The sequence below is a fragment of the Argopecten irradians genome, chromosome 4, assembly GCF_041381155.1.
Source record: "Argopecten irradians isolate NY chromosome 4, Ai_NY, whole genome shotgun sequence".
NCBI classification, from domain to species: Eukaryota; Metazoa; Mollusca; class Bivalvia; order Pectinida; family Pectinidae; genus Argopecten; species Argopecten irradians.
Window position 1 is genome coordinate 34,770,650 of NC_091137.1, and position 24,789 is coordinate 34,795,438.

At 35.7% G+C, this 24,789-nt stretch overlaps 1 protein-coding gene across 7 annotated transcripts in view; it reads left to right on the top strand.

Annotated features, from left to right (window-relative positions):
* The window catches only part of LOC138321437 (folylpolyglutamate synthase, mitochondrial-like), a 49,119-nt gene extending 30,169 nt beyond the window's left edge, over positions 1-18,950 (top strand). For 6 of the 7 annotated variants that reach the window (XM_069265130.1, XM_069265132.1, XM_069265129.1 and 3 more), the window contains 6 exons: positions 188-285; positions 688-740; positions 2,745-2,820; positions 3,319-3,382; positions 5,928-5,939; positions 17,066-18,950. In XM_069265130.1, the coding sequence (XP_069121231.1) occupies positions 188-285; positions 688-740; positions 2,745-2,820; positions 3,319-3,382; positions 5,928-5,939; positions 17,066-17,634 (872 nt within the window). In that variant the 3' untranslated portion in view covers positions 17,635-18,950. The remainder of the gene's footprint in view (positions 1-187; positions 286-687; positions 741-2,744; positions 2,821-3,318; positions 3,383-5,927; positions 5,940-17,065) is intronic. The other variant, XM_069265128.1, reaches the window with a different exon arrangement.
* The last annotated feature ends 5,839 nt before the right edge of the window (positions 18,951-24,789 follow it).

The window sequence follows — 24,789 nt, forward strand, 5'->3', positions numbered from 1 at the left end:
AGATTTCTTCCATATCTTCTGTATTGTTTTCCTATGAAGAATTTTGAAGTTAAGAAATTTTGCTTTGTAAGGAAATGTTGATTATAAACTGTGACAAGCAAAATTAATATATAGTTTGTGCTTAAATGTAATTTTACTGTAATTCTACAATCTGTTCCCTTTATAAAATTGTATATATCTATAATAGGGCTTGCTAGATGTAGCTGGGCTGGCAGGAATCAGTGTATAAAGAAGCATAGGCTGACATATTACCTGGACGGAGCACACACCCTAGAGAGTATACAGGTATATCACCATAGAATGAGGATTTATCTGAGACTGCATTGTCATATCTTGATCAGTCATCAGGGGTGTAAAAAGTTAAATTTCTCGAGAATGAAATTTGAAATGAAAATTTTTACTGTCTTGCAATGCCTTGTGTTTCGCAAATTTTGACTGAGGGGTAATGGGAATGAAAAGTTTTACATGTACAAATTATATGATCTGTCTATAAGAGAGTATAACAATTTATCTTTATATTTGTTATCTTGTAGAATGATTTTTTTTGGCCACAGCAGTATCCTGCGACCAAACTTTACAGTTTATAATCATTTACATTTAACAAGTGTCCACTGGCATCCAGATAATATTTTTTTCTATGCATGGAACACCTGGATTCTAATTTTGTAACTTGGTTTTGTGTTGCAGCAATGTGTGGAATGGTTTCAGGCTGTATCAGCACAGGAGGCCGAGAAAATAAGGTATGAATTTCACCTCTCATTGAAGATGTTGGGGAAATGTAGGCACATGTACAAAGTTTTAAGGCATCTTGTAATGCAATAATGTAATGTAATGTTATTTGGTGATTATTTAGCAGTTTTGTTATACATGTAGTAGAATATGTGTTGAAAAATGCTCTATATCGTTATATCTCTCATTATTATCCCCCACCCAACGAAGTTGGCGGGGGATATACAAATGGGTTCCGTCCGTCCATCCGTCCGTACGAATGGTTTCCGGAGCATTACTCTAAAACCAATTGCATTTTTTCCATAACCATGGAAACATTGCTGAAAATATCATATTTTTGTACTAGGTTTGTTTCCGGAGCATAACTCTAAAACCAGCAGAGATATTTCCATGAAACTTCATAGACACATTTTATGTAGGACTTCTAATTTTGTATTATGCTTTACTTTTTATTTGATATGCATGCAGTAAAACTCAGATATATCAAACTCAATTACTATGAACATTCACTTAATTCCTATGTAACTCGTCGCTGTTTAAAACAAATCAAAAATTGTACTGTTAGCTGCTGAACTTTGTTAAAGCTAAGATCAATTCTGGTATTTTTCAAAGAAGCAAATGTTTTCAAAGTTGGTTTCACTTTGTTAAAAAAAACATAAGTATGTTTTGTATATATTCTTCAATTGCAGTTGGGTTTTGAAATACTTTCCCTATACTCTTACTAGCATATAAAATTAATGCATTAATTGATTTAGCTCTCCATTGGCGGGGGATCTGAATTACTATGTCCTTGTTGTATATAGTAACTAATACAGTCAAACCTCAATGATTCGAACTCCGATGAATCAAATTTCTCGCTGTATCAAACTTTTTGCTTGGTTCCAAATTTCTTCACTATATAACATTACTAACTAACCCATGTATTAATCAAAGTTTTATGAATCGAAGTTCTCAATGTATCGACCTTTTTCATAGACCATTTGTTATAGAATCATCGGTAACTGTTACTCAATGAGTCGAATAAAAATTTACCTGTACCAATCAGGTGGATACGCCGATACCCTGCGGCATGCTGTCGCACCTAGCTGTCTCGCGATTGCCCTTCGTCGGAAAATAAGGATCATGACAGCTTGTGTTGCTTGCTTACTATCATCAAGATAATTAATATCACTGATCAGGCCGATACCCGGTGCTTTGTGACAGTGGCGAACATCAAAAAAGACTAACTGTATCTTTGCCGTACTAATGATTTAATAATGCAGCCATTGGTAGTGGTTTGTAGAAATTACGGAACGGTAAATAGCGAACCACACTATTAGTAACTCATACTCAAAACTGGCATAAATACTGGAGCAAATCGATCATTCTAAATCGAAGTATTTTGCAGGTGTTGTAGCGCATTCGGTTCCTCCTTTTTAGTTTGTTTTTACAACGTGTTTTCGTTTTTATATTCTTTCCATAATATTAACCATCGCTTAAATAGTCACCAAACATACACATGTACATGAGTTAGGCCTATTACACTTAAGTCTTGTTTATAATATACATGTATTGCTAATGATAGCAGTACATGTGATTAATTGCATACTTCATTTATATTTTGTTTTGTTTGAGGTAAATACAATGATTATAAAATTTACAGAACGGAGACGATAAGTATACAACTACCACATTAGGTCATAGTAAGAAAAACATTGGTCTAATTTCAACCATGAATAATTCGAAATCCTGATGTTTCGAAGTTTTTCTGACGGTCCCTTGAACTTCGATACTTCGAGGTTTGACTGTAGTTTGAAGGGGAAAAAAGGAGAGAAAAAATGTCCGAAAATGTTCTATGTTGTAATTAAATTTCTGAGTACAAAAAAATAATAAAAACAAAGAAAGAAAGGTAAAAAAGATAAACCTAGCTAAGACAGTGATACAGAATGTGTATCTCAGGTACCACTGTGTATTTAGATTGTCTGCTATCAAAGTGACCAAATTGAGAAAAAAAAGTTTCCTTTTTGCTTTTTCAGGGGAAAGGTTGTGAAGGTGATAATCTTTAACACGACAGGAGACCGAGATCCGTCCGTCCTGATAGCTCCACTCACCGTACGTAATAACCACTTATTAGAGTGATTTATTTGTCCTTAATACAAGACTTCATGCTAATTAAGCACAAAATAGAATATTTTGTTGTCTAAATGTGACTAAGATTTCTCTTTAAACAATATCTTGTAAATTTAAAGGCCAAGAGGCTTGAAATGTTGCAAGTGTTTGCGAATATTCAAGGTAACACTGATAAAATTTGTTAAGACAACGTTTGAATAATTTCTCATTTTCTTTGTAAAGTTGAAGAATTGTTATGATATTTTGCCTGTTTTAAGTGCAAGCATTGAGAGTTGTGTTTTGAGCTGAACATACCTAAGATTGGAAAAGTGACATACCTAAGATTGGAAAAGTGTTTCAATTGTAGATGGTGCAAGGGGATATGTCTTAAATTCAGTTAGTACACTGAAAGCTACAATTTATATCCTGGCTGGTTACAAACTACTTCCTTTCCTGAAATACATGTATTTAAAAATCTGCCATTGTGTATTTTACTTATAGGATTGTCAGTTTGATCTGGTGGCGTTCTGTCCTAACATAGCCTTTAGTGACCGCAATACATTAGGTAGGTATCCTTATGATTATGTTTAACCCTGCCTTTTTACTTGCTATAGATAATGTAGCCTATAGTTTTTGGATTTCTTTTAACCCAACACTTAACATCTATAATAATGTTTTAATGAATGGCTTTAATATCTGTATTGGTATACAGTGTAACTTGTCCTAGCTGTGATGTCACTGGGGCCAACATATCTATAGCCAGGTTTCTGAATTATTTAAGGAATGGATGTTTATTTTGTTGAGGTTATGAGGGTATAATGATAATGGAGCCCGTGTAAATTTTATGTAACCTGGCTTCTCCGTGGTTACATAATTTACACGTGCTCCATTATCATTATACCCTCATAACCTCAACAAAATAAACATCTATTCCTTATATTTACAGTTTTTCAAGTAAATGAATATTATTTTTTCCCGCGGCAGTCGCATATTTTTTATTCTTTTCTCTCCCGTCATCGTCAACAAATTCGATTGAACACCTGATTGGAATCGAGTCATTTATATGTTCCCGCCAAAAGTGGGGCCATGATCCCACGTTGCTACGCCATCGACTATTCACGTAACAATAGAATCGCCGTGTTAACATTATACACTGATAATGATATACTAGAAAGCATGGTTATTGAGTCCATGTCAGTACAAACTGTAAATATACATGTTTTAATTAATATGCCTTACAATATGCTGGAATACATAATGTCCGGATTAGACAAGCTATACTGTGTAACCATATGCTATGTGTTCAGCTATTTATATTAACTTTAGGCCCAGACATTTCTTTAAATAAATAACTAATCCTTTTGGTGAGATATCATTCTATAATCCTCTAACAAAAAATTAACAAACGGAATGCAATGTGGTTTCAGCACAGTAAACTAACACCAAGTGCATAATTCTATTAAAGACCAATATGTTTTCAAGTAACATAGGGTTTATGAGGAGGGTATAAATGGGGTTTATGACGAGGGTATTGATGGGGTTTATGATGAGGGTATTGATGGGGTTTATGACGAGGGTATTGATGGGGTTTATGACGAGGGTATTGATGGGGTTTATGACAAAGGTATTGATGGGGTTTATGATGAGGGTATTGATGGGGTTTATGATGAGGGTATTGATGGGGTTTATGATGAGGGTATTGATGGGGTTTATGACGAGGGTATTGATGGGGTTTATGACGAGGGTATTGATGGGGTTTATGACGAGGGTATTGATGGGGTTTATGACGCGGGTATTGATGGGGTTTATGATGAGGGTATTGATGGGGTTTATGACGAGGGTATTGATGGGGTTTATGACGAGGGTATTGATGGGGTTTATGATGAGGGTATTGATGGGGTTTATGACGAGGGTATTGATGGGGTTTATGATGAAAGTATTGAAAGGGTTTATGACGAGGGTATTGATGGGATTAATGACGAGGGTATTGATGGGGTTTATGATGAGTATTGAAGGGTTTATGACAAGGGTATTGATGGGGTTAATGACATGGGTATGTATGGGGTTTATGACGAGGGTATTGATGGGGTTTATGACGAGGGTATTGATGGGGTTTATGATGAGGGTATTGATGGGGTTTATGACGAGGGTATTGATGGGGTTTATGACATGGGTATTGATGGGGTTTATGACAAGGGTATTGATGGGTTTATGATGAAGGGTATTGATGGGGTTTATGACAAGGGTATTGATGGGGTTTATGATGAGGGTATTGATGGGGTTTATGACGAGGGTATTGATGGGGTTTATGACAAGGGTATTGATGGGGTTTATGACGAGGGTATTGATGGGGTTTATGACGAGGGTATTGATGGGGTTTATGACAGGTATTGACGAGGGTATTGGGTTTATGACAGGTATGATGGTTTATGAAGGATGAGGGTTTACAGGGTATTGATGGGTTTATGACAGGGTATTGATGGGGTTTATGACGGGGTATGATGGGTTTAGAGGGTATTGATGGGGGACGAGGGTATTGAGGGGTTTATGACAGGGTATTGAGGGTTATGGGTATTGATGGGGTTTATGACGAGGGTATTGAGTGGGGTTTATGACAAGGGTATTGATGGGGTTTATGAGGGTATTGATGGGGTTTATGGGTATTGATGGGGTTTATGACAGGGTATTGATGGGGTTTAAAGGTATTGATGGGGTTTATGACGAGGGTATTGATGGGGTTATTATGAGGGGGTATTGATGGGGTTTATGACGAGGGTATTGATGGGGTTTATGACGAGGGTATTGATGGGGTTTATGACGAGGGTATTGATGGGGTTTATGACGAGGGTATTGATGGGGTTTATGACGAGGGTATTGATGGGGTTTATGATGAGGGTATTGATGGGGTTTATGATGAGGGTATTGATGGGGTTTATGATGAGGGTATTGATTGGGTTTATGACGAGGGTATTGATAGGGTTTATGACGAGGGTATTAATGGGGTTATGATGAGGGTATTGATGGATAATCCTTTACAAAAATATAATCAACTCTTTGTGTTGTTGACTCAATGCTAAGAGAACCTGTGTATTAATTTGCATGTTTTGTAGGAAAGAGTAGAGGTAAGCTATCACTTCCTATTGAGCTATCTGTAGCCAGTCACATATCAGAAAACATATTAACAATTCAGCTACTCTTCAGATATATAATCACAAACTACAGTAACAGAAAATCAGAACTCAGGATTATCATAACTAAGTTCAGTGAAAAGGCATGCACTATAAAATACTGTAATATATCTCAATTCTTCCTATCATTTATTTCTCCTCGCATAACTAAACCAATGTATTTCTATAAAAAATTAATTTTATGTCACCTAAACAAATCAAATCATACCCATCCTCAGTCCTAATCCAGATTTCCTTTCCTCTGACCACCTTTAGATGGAATGTCAGGGTGGATATGGTGTCTGGCATTAAGCCCCATGAAGACCCTAATTTGCTCTTACCATATAAGTCAATATATTTATGTCTCTGCTATGATATAGAGGATCATACATGAGTGGCTATGATAAATTGTATAGGACCATGGTTGTCGAAAATATTAGGACCATGGTTGTCGAAAATATTAGAACTGCGGTGGTCATGCAAGTGGTATAAAAGTTCTGACACATTATCACTAGTCCTCCACCTCCAAGTTCAATACCAACATGGGGCAGTTGGCAGACACTGACCATTGGTCAGTAGTCCTGCTTTCCTTCCACCTGTAAACCTGTCACGTCCTTGAATGACCCTGGCTGTTGTAAGGATAGCCATATTGTCCTTAAATCATCCATGAGCACTCCTGTGCACATTTGATCTCTATTGCTCCTTGTCACCATCATCGGAGACCAGCGGTAGTGTAGTGTAGTTCAGCGCAATCATCCTTGGGTCTCTGTTGATGGCTTTTCACACAAAGTAGCAAAAAGGACTTGTTGGATGCCAATACCTCATTGATATTTCTAGAAACTAACTGGTGACGGAAATCAGCTTATCATGTCTGCTATTTGTTGATGTATTTGTCTGTTTTTGCCTTCATTGTTTATCCCATTGTGTACTGTATTTATGTAGCTGGTTACTTTTTACAAAATGTTTGTGATTGGGGCCTAAAATTAGAATATTAATTTTTTGCCGTTCAGTTGGTCTCAATTAATTGACTTTTAAAATTCAACCAATTCTTTATGTTTCATCCATTAAAATTTTGCAACTGCGGTGACTCGTGAAATCAGATAATATCATCCTTGTGAAATATATTTTTAACAAATTAAATGTTATTACTTTCATGGAGCTGGTCTTCATCTGTTCATGTGGGTTCTGTTTGTAATACTGTTTATATCACAGTGAACAATATTGGCAGAAATATGGTTATTATACACGGAAAAAACTGTCGAGGCAAAAAAAAAAAACTTAAAAGAGCGCAAGAATTTACATTACCTTGGTAAATAACTGCCAAAGCTAGGGATCAAGCCTTGAATCACTGGATTACTGGTCTCAATTAAGCTTAATTGATGAAGCTTAAAAGAGAAATTGTCTCCTGCTGAGACATATATTAAAATTGTGGGTAGTATTCACATAATAATATTATATAAGATACATTGATTTGATGTTTTATCAGTACCATCAGAAAAACAGGTCAGAGGAAAGTAGTTAGCAGTGGGAGATATTATCTGTGGGTTTTAATGAATGTCATTAATATTACAGTATGTGTGTTCTGTATGTAGTTAGCAGTGGGAGATATTATCTGTGGGTTTGAGATGAATGTCATTAACATTACAGTATGTGTGTTCTGTTTGTAGTTAGCAGTGGGAGATATTATCTGTGGGTTTGAGATGAATGTCATTAACATTACAGTATGTGTGTTCTGTTTGTAGTTAGCAGTGGGAGATATTATCTGTGGGTTTGAGATGAATGTCATTAACATTACAGTATGTGTGTTCTGTATGTAGTTAGCAGTGGGAGATATTATCTGTGGGTTTGAGATGGATGTCATTAACATTACAGTATGTGTGTTCTGTATGTAGTTAGCAGTGGGAGATATTATCTGTGGGTTTGAGATGAATGTCATTAACATTACAGTATGTGTGTTCTGTATGTAGTTAGCAGTGGGAGATATTATCTGTAGGTTTGAGATGGATGTCATTAACATTACAGTATGTGTGTTCTGTTTGTAGTTAGCAGTGGGAGATATTATCTGTGGGTTTGAGATGAATGTCATTAACATTACAGTATGTGTGTTCTGTATGTAGTTAGCAGTGGGAGATATTATCTGTGGGTTTGAGATGAATGTCATTAACATTACAGTATGTGTGTTCTGTATGTAGTTAGCAGTGGGAGATATTATCTGTGGGTTTGAGATGAATGTCATTAACATTACAGTATGTGTGTTCTGTATGTAGTTAGCAGTGGGAGATATTATCTGTGGGTTTGAGATGAATGTCATTAACATTACAGTATGTGTGTTCTGTATGTAGTTAGCAGTGGGAGATATTATCTGTCGGTTTGAGATGAATGTCATTAACATTACAGTATGTGTATTCTGTATGTAGTTAGCAGTGGGAGATATTATCTGTGGGTTTTAGATGAATGTCATTAACATTACAGTATGTGTGTTCTGTATGTAGTTAGCAGTGGGAGATATTATCTGTGGGTTTGAGATGAATGTCATTAACATTACAGTATGTGTGTTCTGTTTGTAGTTAGCAGTGGGAGATATTATCTGTGGGTTTGAGATGGATGTCATTAACATTACAGTATGTGTGTTCTGTTTGTAGTTAGCAGTGGGAGATATTATCTGTGGGTTTGAGATGGATGTCATTAACATTACAGTATGTGTGTTCTGTATGTAGTTAGCAGTGGGAGATATTATCTGTGGGTTTGAGATGAATGTCATTAACATTACAGTATGTGTGTTCTGTATGTAGTTAGCAGTGGGAGATATTATCTGTGGGTTTGAGATGGATGTCATTAACATTACAGTATGTGTGTTCTGTATGTAGTTAGCAGTGGGAGATATTATCTGTGGGTTTCAGATGGATGTCATTAACATTACAGTATGTGTGTTCTGTATGTAGTTAGCAGTGGGAGATATTATCTGTGGGTTTGAGATGAATGTCATTAACATTACAGTATGTGTGTTCTGTATGTAGTTAGCAGTGGGAGATATTATCTGTGGGTTTGAGATGAATGTCATTAACATTACAGTATGTGTGTTCTGTATGTGTAGTTAGCAGTGGGAGATTTATCTGTGGGTTTGAGATGAATGTCATTAACATTACAGTATGTGTGTTCTGTTTGTAGTTAGCAGTGGGAGATATTATCTGTGGGTTTGAGATGAATGTCATTAACATTACAGTATGTGTGTTCTGTATGTAGTTAGCAGTGGGAGATATTATCTGTGGGTTTGAGATGGATGTCATTAACATTACAGTATGTGTGTTCTGTATGTAGTTAGCAGTGGGAGATATTATCTGTGGGTTTGAGATGAATGTCATTAACATTACAGTATGTGTGTTCTGTATGTAGTTAGCAGTGGGAGATATTATCTGTGGGTTTGAGATGAATGTCATTAACATTACAGTATGTGTGTTCTGTATGTAGTTAGCAGTGGGAGATATTATCTGTGGGTTTGAGATGAATGTCATTAACATTACAGTATGTGTGTTCTGTATGTAGTTAGCAGTGGGAGATATTATCTGTGGGTTTGAGATGAATGTCATTAACATTACAGTATGTGTGTTCTGTATGTAGTTAGCAGTGGGAGATGTTATCTGTGGGTTTGAGATGAATGTCATTAACATTACAGTATGTGTGTTCTGTATGTAGTTAGCAGTGGGAGATATTATCTGTGGGTTTTAGATGGATGTCATTAACATTACAGTATGTGTGTTCTGTATGTAGTTAGCAGAGTGGGAGATATTATCTGTGGGTTTGAGATGAATGTCATTAACATTACAGTATGTGTGTTCTGTATGTAGTTAGCAGTGGGAGATATTATCTGTGGGTTTGAGATGAATGTCATTAACATTACAGTATGTGTGTTCTGTTTGTAGTTAGCAGTGGGAGGAGATATTATCTGTGGGTTTGAGATGGATGTCATTAACATTACAGTTTGTAGTTAGCAGTGGGAGATATTATCTGTGGGTTTGAGATGAATGTCATTAACATTACAGTATGTGTGTTCTGTATGTAGTTAGCAGTGGGAGATATTATCTGTGGGTTTGAGATGAATGTCATTAACATTACAGTATGTGTGTTCTGTATGTAGTTAGCAGTGGGAGATATTATCTGTGGGTTTGAGATGAATGTCATTAACATTACAGTATGTGTGTTCTGTTTGTAGTTAGCAGTGGGAGATATTATCTGTGGGTTTGAGATGAATGTCATTAACATTACAGTATGTGTGTTCTGTATGTAGTTAGCAGTGGGAGATATTATCTGTGGGTTTGAGATGAATGTCATTAACATTACAGTATGTGGTGTTCTGTATGTAGTTAGCAGTGGGAGATGTTATCTGTGGGTTTGAGATGAATGTCATTAACATTACAGTATGTGTGTTCTGTATGTAGTTAGCAGTGGGAGATATTATCTGTGGGTTTGAGATGAATGTCATTAACATTACAGTATGTGTGTTCTGTATGTAGTTAGCAGTGGGAGATATTATCTGTGGGTTTGAGATGAATGTCATTAACATTACAGTATGTGTGTTCTGTATGTAGTTAGCAGTGGGCGATATTATCTGTGGGTTTGAGATGAATGTCATTAACATTACAGTATGTGTGTTCTGTATGTAGTTAGCAGTGGGAGATATTATCTGTGGGTTTGAGATGAATGTCATTAACATTACGTATGTGTGTTCTGTATGTAGTTAGCAGTGGGAGATATTATCTGTGGGTTTGAGATGAATGTCATTAACATTACAGTATGTGTGTTCTGTATGTAGTTAGCAGTGGGAGATATTATCTGTGGGTTTGAGATGAATGTCATTAACATTACAGTATGTGTGTTCTGTATGTAGTTAGCAGTGGGAGATATTATCTGTGGGTTTGAGATGAATGTCATTAACATTACAGTATGTGTGTTCTGTTTGTAGTTAGCAGTGGGAGATATTATCTGTGGGTTTGAGATGAATGTCATTAACATTACAGTATGTGTGTTCTGTTTGTAGTTAGCAGTGGGAGATATTATCTTTGGGTTTGAGATGAATGTCATTAACATTACAGTATGTGTGTTCTGTATGTAGTTAGCAGTGGGAGATATTATCTGTGGGTTTGAGATGAATGTCATTAACATTACAGTATGTGTGTTCTGTATGTAGTTAGCAGTGGGAGATATTATCTGTGGGTTTGAGATGAATGTCATTAACATTACAGTATGTGTGTTCTGTATGTAGTTAGCAGTGGGAGATATTATCTGTGGGTTTGAGATGGATGTCATTAACATTACAGTATGTGTGTTCTGTATGTAGTTAGCAGTGGGAGATATTATCTGTGGGTTTGAGATGAATGTCATTAACATTACAGTATGTGTGTTCTGTATGTAGTTAGCAGTGGGAGATATTATCTGTGGGTTTGAGATGAATGTCATTAACATTACAGTATGTGTGTTCTGTATGTAGTTAGCAGTGGGAGATATTATCTGTGGGTTTGAGATGAATGTCATTAACATTACAGTATGTGTGTGTTCTGTATGTAGTTAGCAGTGGGAGATATTATCTTGGGTTTGAGATGAATGTCATTAACATTACAGTATGTGTGTTCTGTTTGTAGTTAGCAGTGGGAGATATTATCTGTGGGTTTGAGATGAATGTCATTAACATTACAGTATGTGTGTTTTGTTTGTTGTTAGCAGTGGGAGATATTATCTGTGGGTTTGAGATGAATGTCATTAACATTACAGTATGTGTGTTCTGTATGTAGTTAGCAGTGGGAGATATTATCTGTGGGTTTGAGATGAATGTCATTAACATTACAGTATGTGTGTTCTGTATGTAGTTAGCAGTGGGAGATATTATCTGTGGGTTTGAGATGAATGTCATTAACATTACAGTATGTGTGTTCTGTTTGTAGTTAGCAGTGGGAGGAGATATTATCTGTGGGTTTGAGATGGATGTCATTAACATTACAGTATGTGTGTTCTGTATGTAGTTAGCAGTGGGAGATATTATCTGTGGGTTTGAGATGAATGTCATTAACATTACAGTATGTGTGTTCTGTTTGTAGTTAGCAGTGGGAGATATTATCTGTGGGTTTGAGATGAATGTCATTAACATTACAGTATGTGTGTTCTGTTTGTAGTTAGCAGTGGGAGATATTATCTGTGGGTTTGGGATGAATGTCATTAATATTACATACAGTATGTGTGTTCTGTATGTAGTTAGCAGTGGGAGATATTATCTGTGGGTTTGAGATGGATGTCATTAACATTACAGTATGTGTGTTCTGTTTGTAGTTAGCAGTGGGAGATATTATCTGTGGGTTTGAGATGGATGTCATTAACATTACAGTATGTGTGTTCTGTTTGTAGTTAGCAGTGGGAGATGTTATCTGTGGGTTTGAGATGGATGTCATTAACATTACAGTATGTGTGTTCTGTTTGTAGTTAGCAGTGGGAGATATTATCTGTGGGTTTGAGATGAATGTCATTAACATTACAGTATGTGTGTTCTGTTTGTAGTTAGCAGTGGGAGATATTATCTGTGGGTTTCAGATGAATGTCATTAACATTACAGTATGTGTGTTCTGTATGTAGTTAGCAGTGGGAGATATTATCTGTGGGTTTGGGATGAATGTCATTAACATTACAGTATGTGTGTTCTGTATGTAGTTAGCAGTGGGAGATATTATCTGTGGGTTTGAGATGAATGTCATTAACATTACAGTATGTGTGTTCTGTATGTAGTTAGCAGTGGGAGATATTATCTGTGGGTTTGAGATGAATGTCATTAACATTACAGTATGTGTGTTCTGTATGTAGTTAGCAGTGGGAGATATTATCTGTGGGTTTGAGATGAATGTCATTAACATTACAGTATGTGTGTTCTGTTTGTAGTTAGCAGTGGGAGATATTATCTGTGGGTTTGAGATGAATGTCATTAACATTACAGTATGTGTGTTCTGTATGTAGTTAGCAGTGGGAGATATTATCTGTGGGTTTGAGATGAATGTCATTAACATTACAGTATGTGTGTTCTGTTTGTAGTTAGCAGTGGGAGATATTATCTGTGGGTTTGAGATGAATGTCATTAACATTACAGTAGTATGTAGTTAGCAGTGGGAGATGTTATCTGTGGGTTTGAGATGAATGTCATTAACATTACAGTATGTGTGTTCTGTATGTAGTTAGCAGTGGGAGATATTATCTGTGGGTTTTGAGATGAATGTCATTAACATTACAGTATGTGTGTTCTGTTTGTAGTTAGCAGTGGGAGATATTATCTGTAGGTTTGAGATGAATGTCATTAACATTACAGTATGTGTGTTCTGTTTGTAGTTAGCAGTGGGAGGAGATATTATCTGTGGGTTTGAGATGGATGTCATTAACATTACAGTATGTGTGTTCTGTATGTAGTTAGCAGTGGGAGATATTATCTGTGGGTTTGAGATGAATGTCATTAACATTACAGTATGTGTGTTCTGTATGTAGTTAGCAGTGGGAGATATTATCTGTGGGTTTGAGATGGATGTCATTAACATTACAGTATGTGTGTTCTGTTTGTAGTTAGCAGTGGGAGATATTATCTGTGGGTTTGAGATGAATGTCATTAACATTACAGTATGTGTGTTCTGTATGTAGTTAGCAGTGGGAGATATTATCTGTGGGTTTGAGATGGATGTCATTAACATTACAGTATGTGTGTTCTGTTTGTAGTTAGCAGTGGGAGATATTATCTGTGGGTTTGAGATGAATGTCATTAACATTACAGTATGTGTGTTCTGTATGTAGTTAGCAGTGGGAGATATTATCTGTGGGTTTGAAATGAATATCATTAACATTACAGTATGTGTGTTCTGTATGTAGTTAGCAGTGGGAGATATTATCTGTGGGTTTCAGATGAATGTCATTAACATTACAGTATGTGTGTTCTGTTTGTAGTTAGCAGTGGGAGATGTTATCTGTGGGTTTGAGATGAATGTCATTAACATTACAGTATGTGTGTTCTGTATGTAGTTAGCAGTGGGAGATATTATCTGTGGGTTTGAGATGAATGTCATTAACATTACAGTATGTGTGTTCTGTTTGTAGTTAGCAGTGGGAGATATTATCTGTGGGTTTGAGATGAATGTCATTAACAATTACAGTATGTGCGTTCTGTATGTAGTTAGCAGTGGGAGATATTATCTTTGGGTTTGAGATGGATGTCATTAACATTACAGTATGTGTGTTCTGTATGTAGTTAGCAGTGGGAGATGTTATCTGTGGGTTTGAGATGGATGTCATTAACATTACAGTATGTGTGTTCTGTATGTAGTTAGCAGTGGGAGATATTATCTGTAGGTTTGAGATGGATGTCATTAACATTACAGTATGTGTGTTCTGTATGTAGTTAGCAGTGGGAGATATTATCTGTGGGTTTGAGATGGATGTCATTAACATTACAGTATGTGTGTTCTGTATGTAGTTAGCAGTGGGAGATATTATCTGTGGGTTTGAGATGGATGTCATTAACATTACAGTATGTGTGTTCTGTATGTAGTTAGCAGTGGGAGATATTATCTGTGGGTTTGAGATGAATGTCATTAACATTACAGTATGTGTGTTCTGTATGTAGTTAGCAGTGGGAGATATTATCTGTGGGTTTGGGATTAATGTCATTAACATTACAGTATGTGTGTTCTGTTTGTAGTTAGCAGTGGGAGATATTATCTGTGGGTTTGAGATGAATGTCATTAACATTACAGTATGTGTGTTCTGTATGTAGTTAGCAGTGGGAGATATTATCTGTGGGTTTGAGATGAATGTCATTAACATTACAGTATGTGTGTTCTGTTTGTAGTTAGCAGTGGGAGATATTATCTGTAGGTTTGGGATTAATGTCATTAACATTACAGTATGTGTGTTCTGTTTGTAGTTAGCAGTGGGAGGAGATATTATCTATGGGTTTGAGATGAATGTCATTAACATTACAGTATGTGTGTTCTGTTTGTAGTTAGCAGTGGGAGATATTATCTGTGGGTTTGAGATGAATGTCATTAACATTACAGTATGTGTGTTCTGTATGTAGTTAGCAGTGGGAGATATTATCTGTGGGTTTGAGATGAATGTCATTAACATTACAGTATGTGTGTTCTGTTTGTAGTTAGCAGTGGGAGATATTATCTGTGGGTTTGAGATGAATGTCATTAACATTACAGTATGTGTGTTCTGTTTGTAGTTAGCAGTGGGAGATATTATCTGTGGGTTTGAGATGAATGTCATTAACATTACAGTATGTGTGTTCTGTATGTAGTTAGCAGTGGGAGATATTATCTGTGGGTTTGAGATGAATGTCATTAACATTACAGTATGTGTGTTCTGTTTGTAGTTAGCAGTGGGAGATATTATCTGTGGGTTTGAGATGAATGTCACTATTTCTTAAAAACTGCTGCAGGGATTTTGTTCAAACTTCACATGGAGGGTCCCCTTTGTCCATATTTGTGCCATACAGATTTTGTGGCTGATCGAAAAAACAAGATGGCCGCCAGGCAGCCATCTTTGATTTTGGCAGTTGAAGTTTGTTATCGATATTTCTTGAGAACTACAGAAGGGATTTTGTTCAATCTTCACATAGAGGGTACCCTTGGTCCCTAGTTGTGCCATACAGATTTTGAGGCTGATCGGAAAAACAAGATGGCCGCCAGGCAGCCATCTTTGATTTTGGCAGTTGAAGTTTGTTATCGATATTTCTTGAGAACTACTGAAGGGATTTTGTTAAAACTAAACATGGAGGTTACCCTTGGTCCCTAGTTGTGCCATACAACATTACATTTTGGGCCAATGGGTGAACAAGATGGCCACCAGGCCGCCATCTTGGATTTTGATAGTTAAAGTTTGTTATCGCTATTTCTCAGATAGTACTGAAGGGATCTGTCTCAAATTTCATATGTAGGTTCCCCTAGGGACCTAGTTGTGCATATTGCATTTTGGGACCAATCTGTCTACAAGATGGCCGCCAGGCAGCCATCTTGGATTTTGTTATTCAAAGTTTGTTATCGCTATTTCTCAGAAAGTATTGAATAGATCTTTCTCAAATTTCTCATGTAGGTTCCCCTAGGGCCCTAGTTGTGCATATTGTGTTATGGGAACGATTGATCAACAAGATGGCCGCCAAGGAGTCATCTTGGATTTTGATACTAGTTGAAGTTTGTTACCGCTATTTCTCAAAAGGTTACTGAAGCGATCTGTCTCAAATTTTATATGTAGTATGTTTGAAAAAGTTTAAAAAGTAGAGAAAAGATTCATCTTTCCTTTATCAGATATAGATCATTCTTTGGTGGGCGCCAAGATCCCTCTGGGATCTCTTGTATTTGAAAAAGTGTGTTTGTTTAAAATTGTACAAAATAAATACGGTCTTAATGCTACACTATTAATGCTTGTAATCAGACAGAATTAGATTTTCATATTATGTAGAAAAATTTCAGGATTTAATAATCTTATTTCTAAATTTGAATTAACATTAACACAACTTTATACTATCACTTATGCGATCTTCAAAGTACCTGTTTAATGTTTGTATATTTATTTCTGGTGCAAAGAAGTAATTTCAACCGTATGGACAAAAAAATTGTCAAATTTTCGAGTCGATCTGCCCCTTTATCAAGACACACAAAACGAACATGATTACATGATATGACAAGAACAGTAAAACGGGACAATGAAAGAATATTTAACAGCACTAGAACTAGTAGCAGCAAGTTCCATTGTGCTGTTAAATATTTGTCTTCTTTCATTGTCCCGTTTTATTGTTCGTGTCATGTCTTGATAAAGGGGCAGATCGCCTTGAAAATTTGACGGTTGGAATTACTTCTTTGACCTGTGTTTACCATTTGAAGTAATTCGTACCCTACAGACTTACTTTTGATTGAATCCCGTGTCATCTGAAAATCCTGTTGATATTACTTCTTTGACCCTTATATTTATTTCTGTAGGTGACTATGGGTCTAAGATTTTGCTGTTTATATTTGTAGACCTCACAAACAACATGGTAACTAAGATTTTGCTGTTTATATTTGTAGATCTCACAAACAACACGGTCACTACAGAAAGTCAACATTCTCGGTGTCTACTGAACAAGGAATGTTGGACTAAAGTTTATATGTTGAGGCGAGAAGGGGAAACCTTGTTGGACAATGTCACCAACCACACTTCTAAACGTACTTTACACAACGGAGACTCGAACGGACATGAACCCAACAAAAGATTAAGAACGGACCATGGTGATATTTCTCAATCAGAAAATCAAAACTCAGGATTGTCAAACGATGTGTCTATTGATCAGTCTGTGATAAATGGTGAATCTGACGCTGCGAAGATTCTTAAATCAAACGAGCAAAGCAACTGTGATAGCCCATCCAAGCTTACCAACGAACCTGATTTTATCGCTGAAGTATTTCCGTCTATATACGATGCTGTTAAGTGGGCTGTCCAAGGTCGTGACCCATTAGTTGAGGATGACCAAAAACTTGACCTAAATGAGATTCCAAAAGACCTTCGCGACCCTGCCCATATACAGATCCTAATCACAGGAAGTCTTCATCTTGTTGGCGGGGTGCTTAGGGCTGTTGGTCCCGAGTACAACTCCTAAGGGTCGGGAGAGATTTGTATTTGTGTATGGTTGTAAATTCAATTTTAAGTTGTAGAGATGTCAGAATTTACTAAAATATTTCATGGGGCAGGAATTGGTTGAATCTATAATTTGTATATCAATTCCAATCTACAACTCTAACACATGCTTTTAGATGTGTAAAGTTAAACTCCATCTAATTGAATTTAAACTTGTAATTCCACTCCACTAACCTGTTTTGGGACACCTTAGAATGATTTCTGGCCTAGAATCGGAACATCTCGGGACATACAAGTAGCTGTTTATACTTCCTAGAGAATCAACAACACCTAAGATTTCATAGGCACTGATTGGCTAGCCATAGGGGTCATGCTGAGGTGACACCGAACGTGGATCGGAAATAAAAGTATAATTTTAACAGATTTTTACAACTCTGTATGGATGTGAGAAAAGGTTGATTTATAGGTTGTTTGGACTTGGGCATTAAATGATTGTCTGACTATATTTTTATGAGTGTCTGTGGCTGTGAATACAAGTATCTGCTAGAGATTAATTGGTACTCTCACAGCTAGTTTCCAGTTTTGTTTCAGAGATCTTCATAGGATAAACTACTAGTTGATACAAACCTGTAAATTCGGGTTTCGTAAAAATTGTTCTTAATAATTTACATACAGAATATTAGCTAGAAGATGTAAGAATTGAGGATGTTCTAGCAGATAATCAAATATAGAATTCATTTGTGAAACTCTATTTAGTATATTGTTTTGTTTATGTTAAGAATATGTAATTGCAGCCAAACAGTATAAGAGCCGAAAACTGTGTACATCTGTAAACATCATTGTATGAAATTAATTTCTTAAGAAGATGATCACTTCATGTTTATGAAAGTCTCTTAAAGTTAATTTTGCAGTAAAATTGCAGATAGTTTATTACCTTAGTTACTTTGTAATTCTTACTGTACACAATGTACCTTAAAAGATCACTCAACTCAAAAATACTTGTACAGTACATGTACTTATTTTGACAGTAGTCAAATCTGTCTTTAAGCTAGGAGGCCCACTACCTTCTGGAGCAAAATATAAAGGTTTTCTTAAAAACCATGAATAACATCAGAAAATATATGCAAGGTTTTCTGCGTAATATATGATTACAGTGGAGATTCATCTCGTTGTTTTGCCATCTGGCGCAGTGATAGTCAACTACTTAGTCAACTATTTAGGACGACGGCGGGAAACATAAGACGACCATCATTATGGAAATTAGCATTTTATTTATTTTAATTAAATTGTTCAGAAGGTGGTGATAAATATAGTATTAACAGTAAGATTATCGATCTTGTATTAACAGTAAGATTATCGATCTTGTTTTACATAACCATTTTAAAATTAAAACCCGTTTTGGAAAGGTAGTGGGCTTTTAAAGGGACTATGAGAAAGTGGTATTAGCATTAGTATCGTTTAGTTAAAGATTAATCAATGATTTTTAACAAGCATTTATTTATCAGAATTTTTATTTTTGGTTAATCAGCAGATTTAATTGTGAAAGTTTCCGTTCAGTTTACTAACGAAGAAGAAGAAGAATCGGCATACTTGCCATGAAAAGCAGCAGAAAATCTGGATGAGCAGGCTATAGCTAACCGGGGCTAGACTTTGGGTTCAAAAATAGATATTTTTCTACCTTAAAGCATATATATTGCTACAACAGATTTTTAAGGAAATGTCAATTTTATATGCCTAATTTGTTTTATACATGTATGACACATGCCAAAGATTTCGTAGTATCACATGCACACGTGCCATCCCATTGAGATTCATAACAGGATCTGAGTGATGTATTCTCTTCATACTCACTACTTTCATTCTGCATATGGTGTAACATAACTCACATATCATGGCCAGTAATGTCATCAGTACATGCTGTGTACTTTGTCAATGACAATCATCAATTTTGAAATACAAATGGAGTTTTCACAATTCAAGTGCCAGGTGACTAATGGAATCCTACATGCATATGAGTTTGTCAAGTAGACAGAGTTACATGAGGGTTGCCGAGTGTTGACATGTCAAAATCTTACACAAGGGTTCACAGACCCTGTTCTGTACAGGAAAGAAAAAGATAGATATTTCAGCTTGTTTTGAAGCATTTCTATCATCATAGGAATCTGGCACTTGTTAAACCTCAATTTGTATTTCATAGTTCTATCAGATCCAGTGATAAGGGATATACAAGCATTTAGTTTTATTTGTCAGATCATGGAAATATCATTTATCTTTGTGGTGCTGAAGATCATGATCACTACGTCATCCAAATTAATTGTTTAGTAAATTCTTGGAGGTTGTTTAAAGTCTGTAAACGTTTAATTTTGTGAGTGTATAAATTTGTTCCATTTTCTTCATCATGCTGCTTATTTTTAAAATGAATTTATTAACAGTTTATAACCGAGTGATTTATGTTATAAATTGTAAATATTTAAAAATCATTTTGTCAAATATCAGGGATCTATATACTATGTGTGTTATGTATTGCAGTTAATGGTTTTGTTTATGAGATTCGTATGTTGTACTGTCAATGTGTGCATGCAGTAAAATATTTTTAAAACAGTATTTCGTTTATTTCCTGTCTGGGAATGACTATAACATAGAAGAACAAATCTGTCAATACAAGCCGCACATATGATATTGCAAATGCACAAATTCATCATTGCACTAAAAATTATCCTTTTATTTGCTCATGTTGATATAAATCCATTGCAGCATTCAGAAAGCCCTGTATGGATATTACTAGGTGAAGGAAACTTGTTGGGAGTTAATTTGATGTGTATTATTTCCAAACATTTACCTATTTTCTGGTACACCTGATTTTGTATCAAACAGAACCAAACTATGCTTATGAAATGATCATGAATAAATGTGTTGAAAAATTCAGTTTTCTTCAATGTTTTACATCTAACTTCTGACAACCAAGATTCTGCCTCTTGTCAGTTGGAACATGCTATAAGATAGACCTGTATCGGTGAAATGGCTCCAATTTGATTGGGAAGGTTCTTAACAATTTAGTCAAACAATTTAGGATAAATCTCATCGGCTGATTATGGTGAGATTACATGTAATCCAAGCTGAATCTCATTCTCATGAGAAGGTGGTGAAAAAATTTTATTTCACAAAAATCATATTCCTTGCTAAGAACTAATTATCACGATTGAACTTCAGTTTTATCTTCAGGGAAAAAGTGTTCCTGTCTTTGTCCTAGATCTCTTCATTGTTGTAAATTTCAGCAGATTTCGCATTTGAAAAGTAATACAAGCAGTGATCAAATATATCTTTGACACTCCAGGGGTTATATCACTGCTTTTATATCCACCCCGGGAGAAACAAGAGGCCCAGAGGCCCTGTATTGCTCACCTTTTTTTTTTTAGCCCACTATCATCAGTTTGTGCACTTTTCAAATCGCTTTCGTCAATGGTCCGTGCATCCATTTACAATTCTTGTTATTGCTATTTCTCATATAGTACTAAATAGATCATTCTCAAATTTCACATGTAGATTACCCAAGGGTCCTTGTTAAAAATAATGCGTTTTGGGACTGATCGGTCAACAAGATGGCCACCAGGCAGCCATCTTGGATTTGGAAATTTGTTATCACTAATTCTCAGAAATTTGTGAAGGGATTGTTCTCAAACTCCATATGTATGTTCCCCTAAGGCCATAGCTGTACATATTGTGTTTTGGGACTGATCGGTCAACAAGCCATCTTGGATTTTGAAAAAAATTGTTACTGCTATTTTTCAGAAAGTACTGCAGTGATCTGTCTCATATTACATATGAAGGTTCCCCTCAGGCCCTAGTTATGCATGGTGTATTTTGGGAACGATCGGTCAACAAGATGGCTGACAGGCCATGGCCACCATCTTGGATTTTGATAGTTGAAGTTTGAAAAGTAAAGAAAAGATCCCTCTGTCAATTGTCAGACATAGGCCAATCTTTGATAGGAGCCAAGATCCTTCTGGAATCTCTTGTCATATAAACGACTTCTTCACTGAAACTAAGCACAGGGACCTGGCACAAAATTTTGTAACCAACAGTATACATATACATGTATATTAGATATTATAGCTACAATATATATACAGTATATATGTATACTGTTGGTTAAAAAATTTAGTGCCAGGTCCTGTGATTCTGAGCCTTGTTGACTGCTGATCAATAACAGGATCTAATGTATATGTAAAACAATATTCCAAAAGATATTTGAAGGCAGTGTATAAGGTATTAACTTCCATCTTGTTGTTGATTTAGACATCATATAGCTCTGTTAGTCTGAAATATTCTGATGTCTATCAGATGAATGGCTAACAAAACCGATATTGAAAAAGCTGATATAACATCATCCAAATAATTCGGACCAATTTCCATGGAACAGCATCTGTTTATGTGTCAAAAGTTATCTCCCCTGTTAAAAACCTTGACTTCTAGTAACTTTCATAATTTCTCTCAATATGCAAATGAGTATATACCACTACTTGACGTGGAAATGTTCTGATAAGTATGTTCTGATAAGTACTTTACTTCAACAGTAAGTGACAGGAGTTAAAATAGGCAGGTAACTCTACTTACCTGGGCTAATGGATACTGTCATTAGCAAAGCAGTCCTACCATTGCACACTGGTGGTTTAAGGGTTGTATGTAAACTATCATATTACAAAGAATTGATTATTGAATGGTGAATCTGGGTCACAAGGGTATTATATATGTAACATTTCAAATATCTTAATTTGCATTTTGTTCTATCTGTAAAGGTTTTACAAAGTATTAAGGATAGTATTTCTTGGTAGTTCAAAGAGCAAAGTCGCCATGATGTGTCCCACCCTCCTACTAACCCTCTAAACTATGGATTTGATTTATGATATTTTGGCAATATCAATTATGTGGTGAAAATTAATTTGCATATGAAGTCATGTTTGAAAAAGGGGAGGTAACTACAAATATTCACTCTGCTATAATGATGTAATGTGAAGATAATTATACCTATCTATACTTTTGCCATCTCTGGGTAATGGGTATGGATATTAATCTTCTTTCTAAAATGGTATTGAATTTATTAACATTACAATTTACTAAAGGTGTACTTTTCAAAGTGCACTCGATGATAACAAGAGGCCCAGAGGGCCTGTATCGCTTACCTAGTTTGTAATGCCAAGTAATGTTCTGAATACAGAATCATTGTTTCTTTTCTGAGGGAATTAGATTTACCTCTAAATTCCCTGTTGGGCCCTACTGCTCCAGGGGGTCAGAGTTAAAATTTACACAAACTCTGTTCCAATTCCCAAGAGGATGTTTTGGACCAAATGGGGTTACAAACCATGCAGAACTCTATGACTATATTGTAGCAATTTAAAGGATTTACCTCTATTTCCCCTATTGGGCCCCTGCCCCCGGGGGGTCAGATCCATAATTTATACAAACTCTGTCCCACTTCCCCTAAGGATGTTTCTGGCAAAATTTTGTTACAATCCATGCAGAACTCTATGACTAGAAGCGATTTAAAGGAAATGTTAACGGGCCAGGTGAGCTAAAATAGGAACAAAAATAAACTAAACGGGCAATTACCGTAATATTTTTTGTGCTAAAAATACTACAAAACTAAATAAAAACATGAACAACATTTAATTCAAGTAAACAAAATCACTAACTAAACAATGTATAAAACCTAATACAATTGTACAAAGAATTAATTTAGTAATATACTAAATAAATATATATATATTGAGTAGTAATTGAAAATACTACAACATTCATGACCACATAAACACACAGAAAAATCAATAATAAATACTAATATAAACTCACGACAACAGTGCATTTCAACTTATCACAACTCATGGTTTGGCACAATGAAGGGATACACAAAACAAATATTTTGCACAAGGTATCTCGAGCGGTCGGGGGGACACTGCAGGTGAGAGTCGTATGATCACAAATTAATACAGTTGCTGAACGATTTTGAGGTGATGTGTGTATGTACATCCAGAGATAATATTTCATTTCACTTTTTGTACCTGAATTTAATGGAATCAGCAAGATCAAAGCCAGCTATTAAATAGCAACATGTTTGTTCTGTGTCAAAAATAGAAAACTGGTTCTGACGTTTCGTGCATATCAAGTCAGTAGTAACAAAGACTTATAATTTTACCAACACATTGTTTTAACGACATTATCAGTTAGGTCCAATAAACACAATCTGATTAGCACACTCCGGATTAGCAGAGTCCGAGCCTAATTCGATTTGCCGTTTTCTACTTCTAGAATATAACTGCCATTCACTTGATCTGTAGCTCTTTTGCTTCTGGAAGCTCTTCTATTTATGAGATGGAAGATCTTAGAAGAACGCCAATCAAGTTGAGCACAGGGGCCGTCTGTAATGTACTACTCACGGAGAAAAAGGAAGGGAATTCAATCTGATAAATCTGAATGGATAAATAGAGCCAAGTGGAGCTTAAAACAGTGGTTTCAAGGTAGGGTACACGGAGCGAAATCGGAAGAATATAAACCTTGGAGTACAAAGGAATTAATTTTTGTTTGCTTTACTCTGACAGTAACAGGAGACATTCTTCAGAGGTATAACTGCTTTACTGGGTAAAAGATTTAAGACATTTACAAACATCTTTTACGATTATAACAGAAATAAAACAAAGGGATTGTAACCACAACAGTTTCCCGTAAAAGTGTAAGTTCAGCACACTTTACAGTCCCCCTGATGTAGAATGGATCAACAAGAATTACTACAAATATTTACAATATGCGTAGCTCTATCCGACGACCAATACCTGCACCAAACAAAAAAACAAAACAAATCGTACATTTGTAAGTAAACCACACCCTTTCAATCATAACAAAAAACCTCAATAACTAATTAACATATTTAAGTAAGTACTCCTTGGTATATAGGAAGCTATGTGAATTTTTTCCAAAATTAAACATCACACATGTACAATTTTACAGCAACATACATGGAAAAATGTATTAAAAATTCATAATTCATTAGTTAAAGTACAAGTATAAAATAAACGAGCGATAAAAATAACTTAATGGACGGGAACCAAAGAGGAAGGGGGAGCACTCTAGCATATTAAGTTTGGTGTTATAAGGTAACAAAAAAATAAAAAAATAAAAAATACCA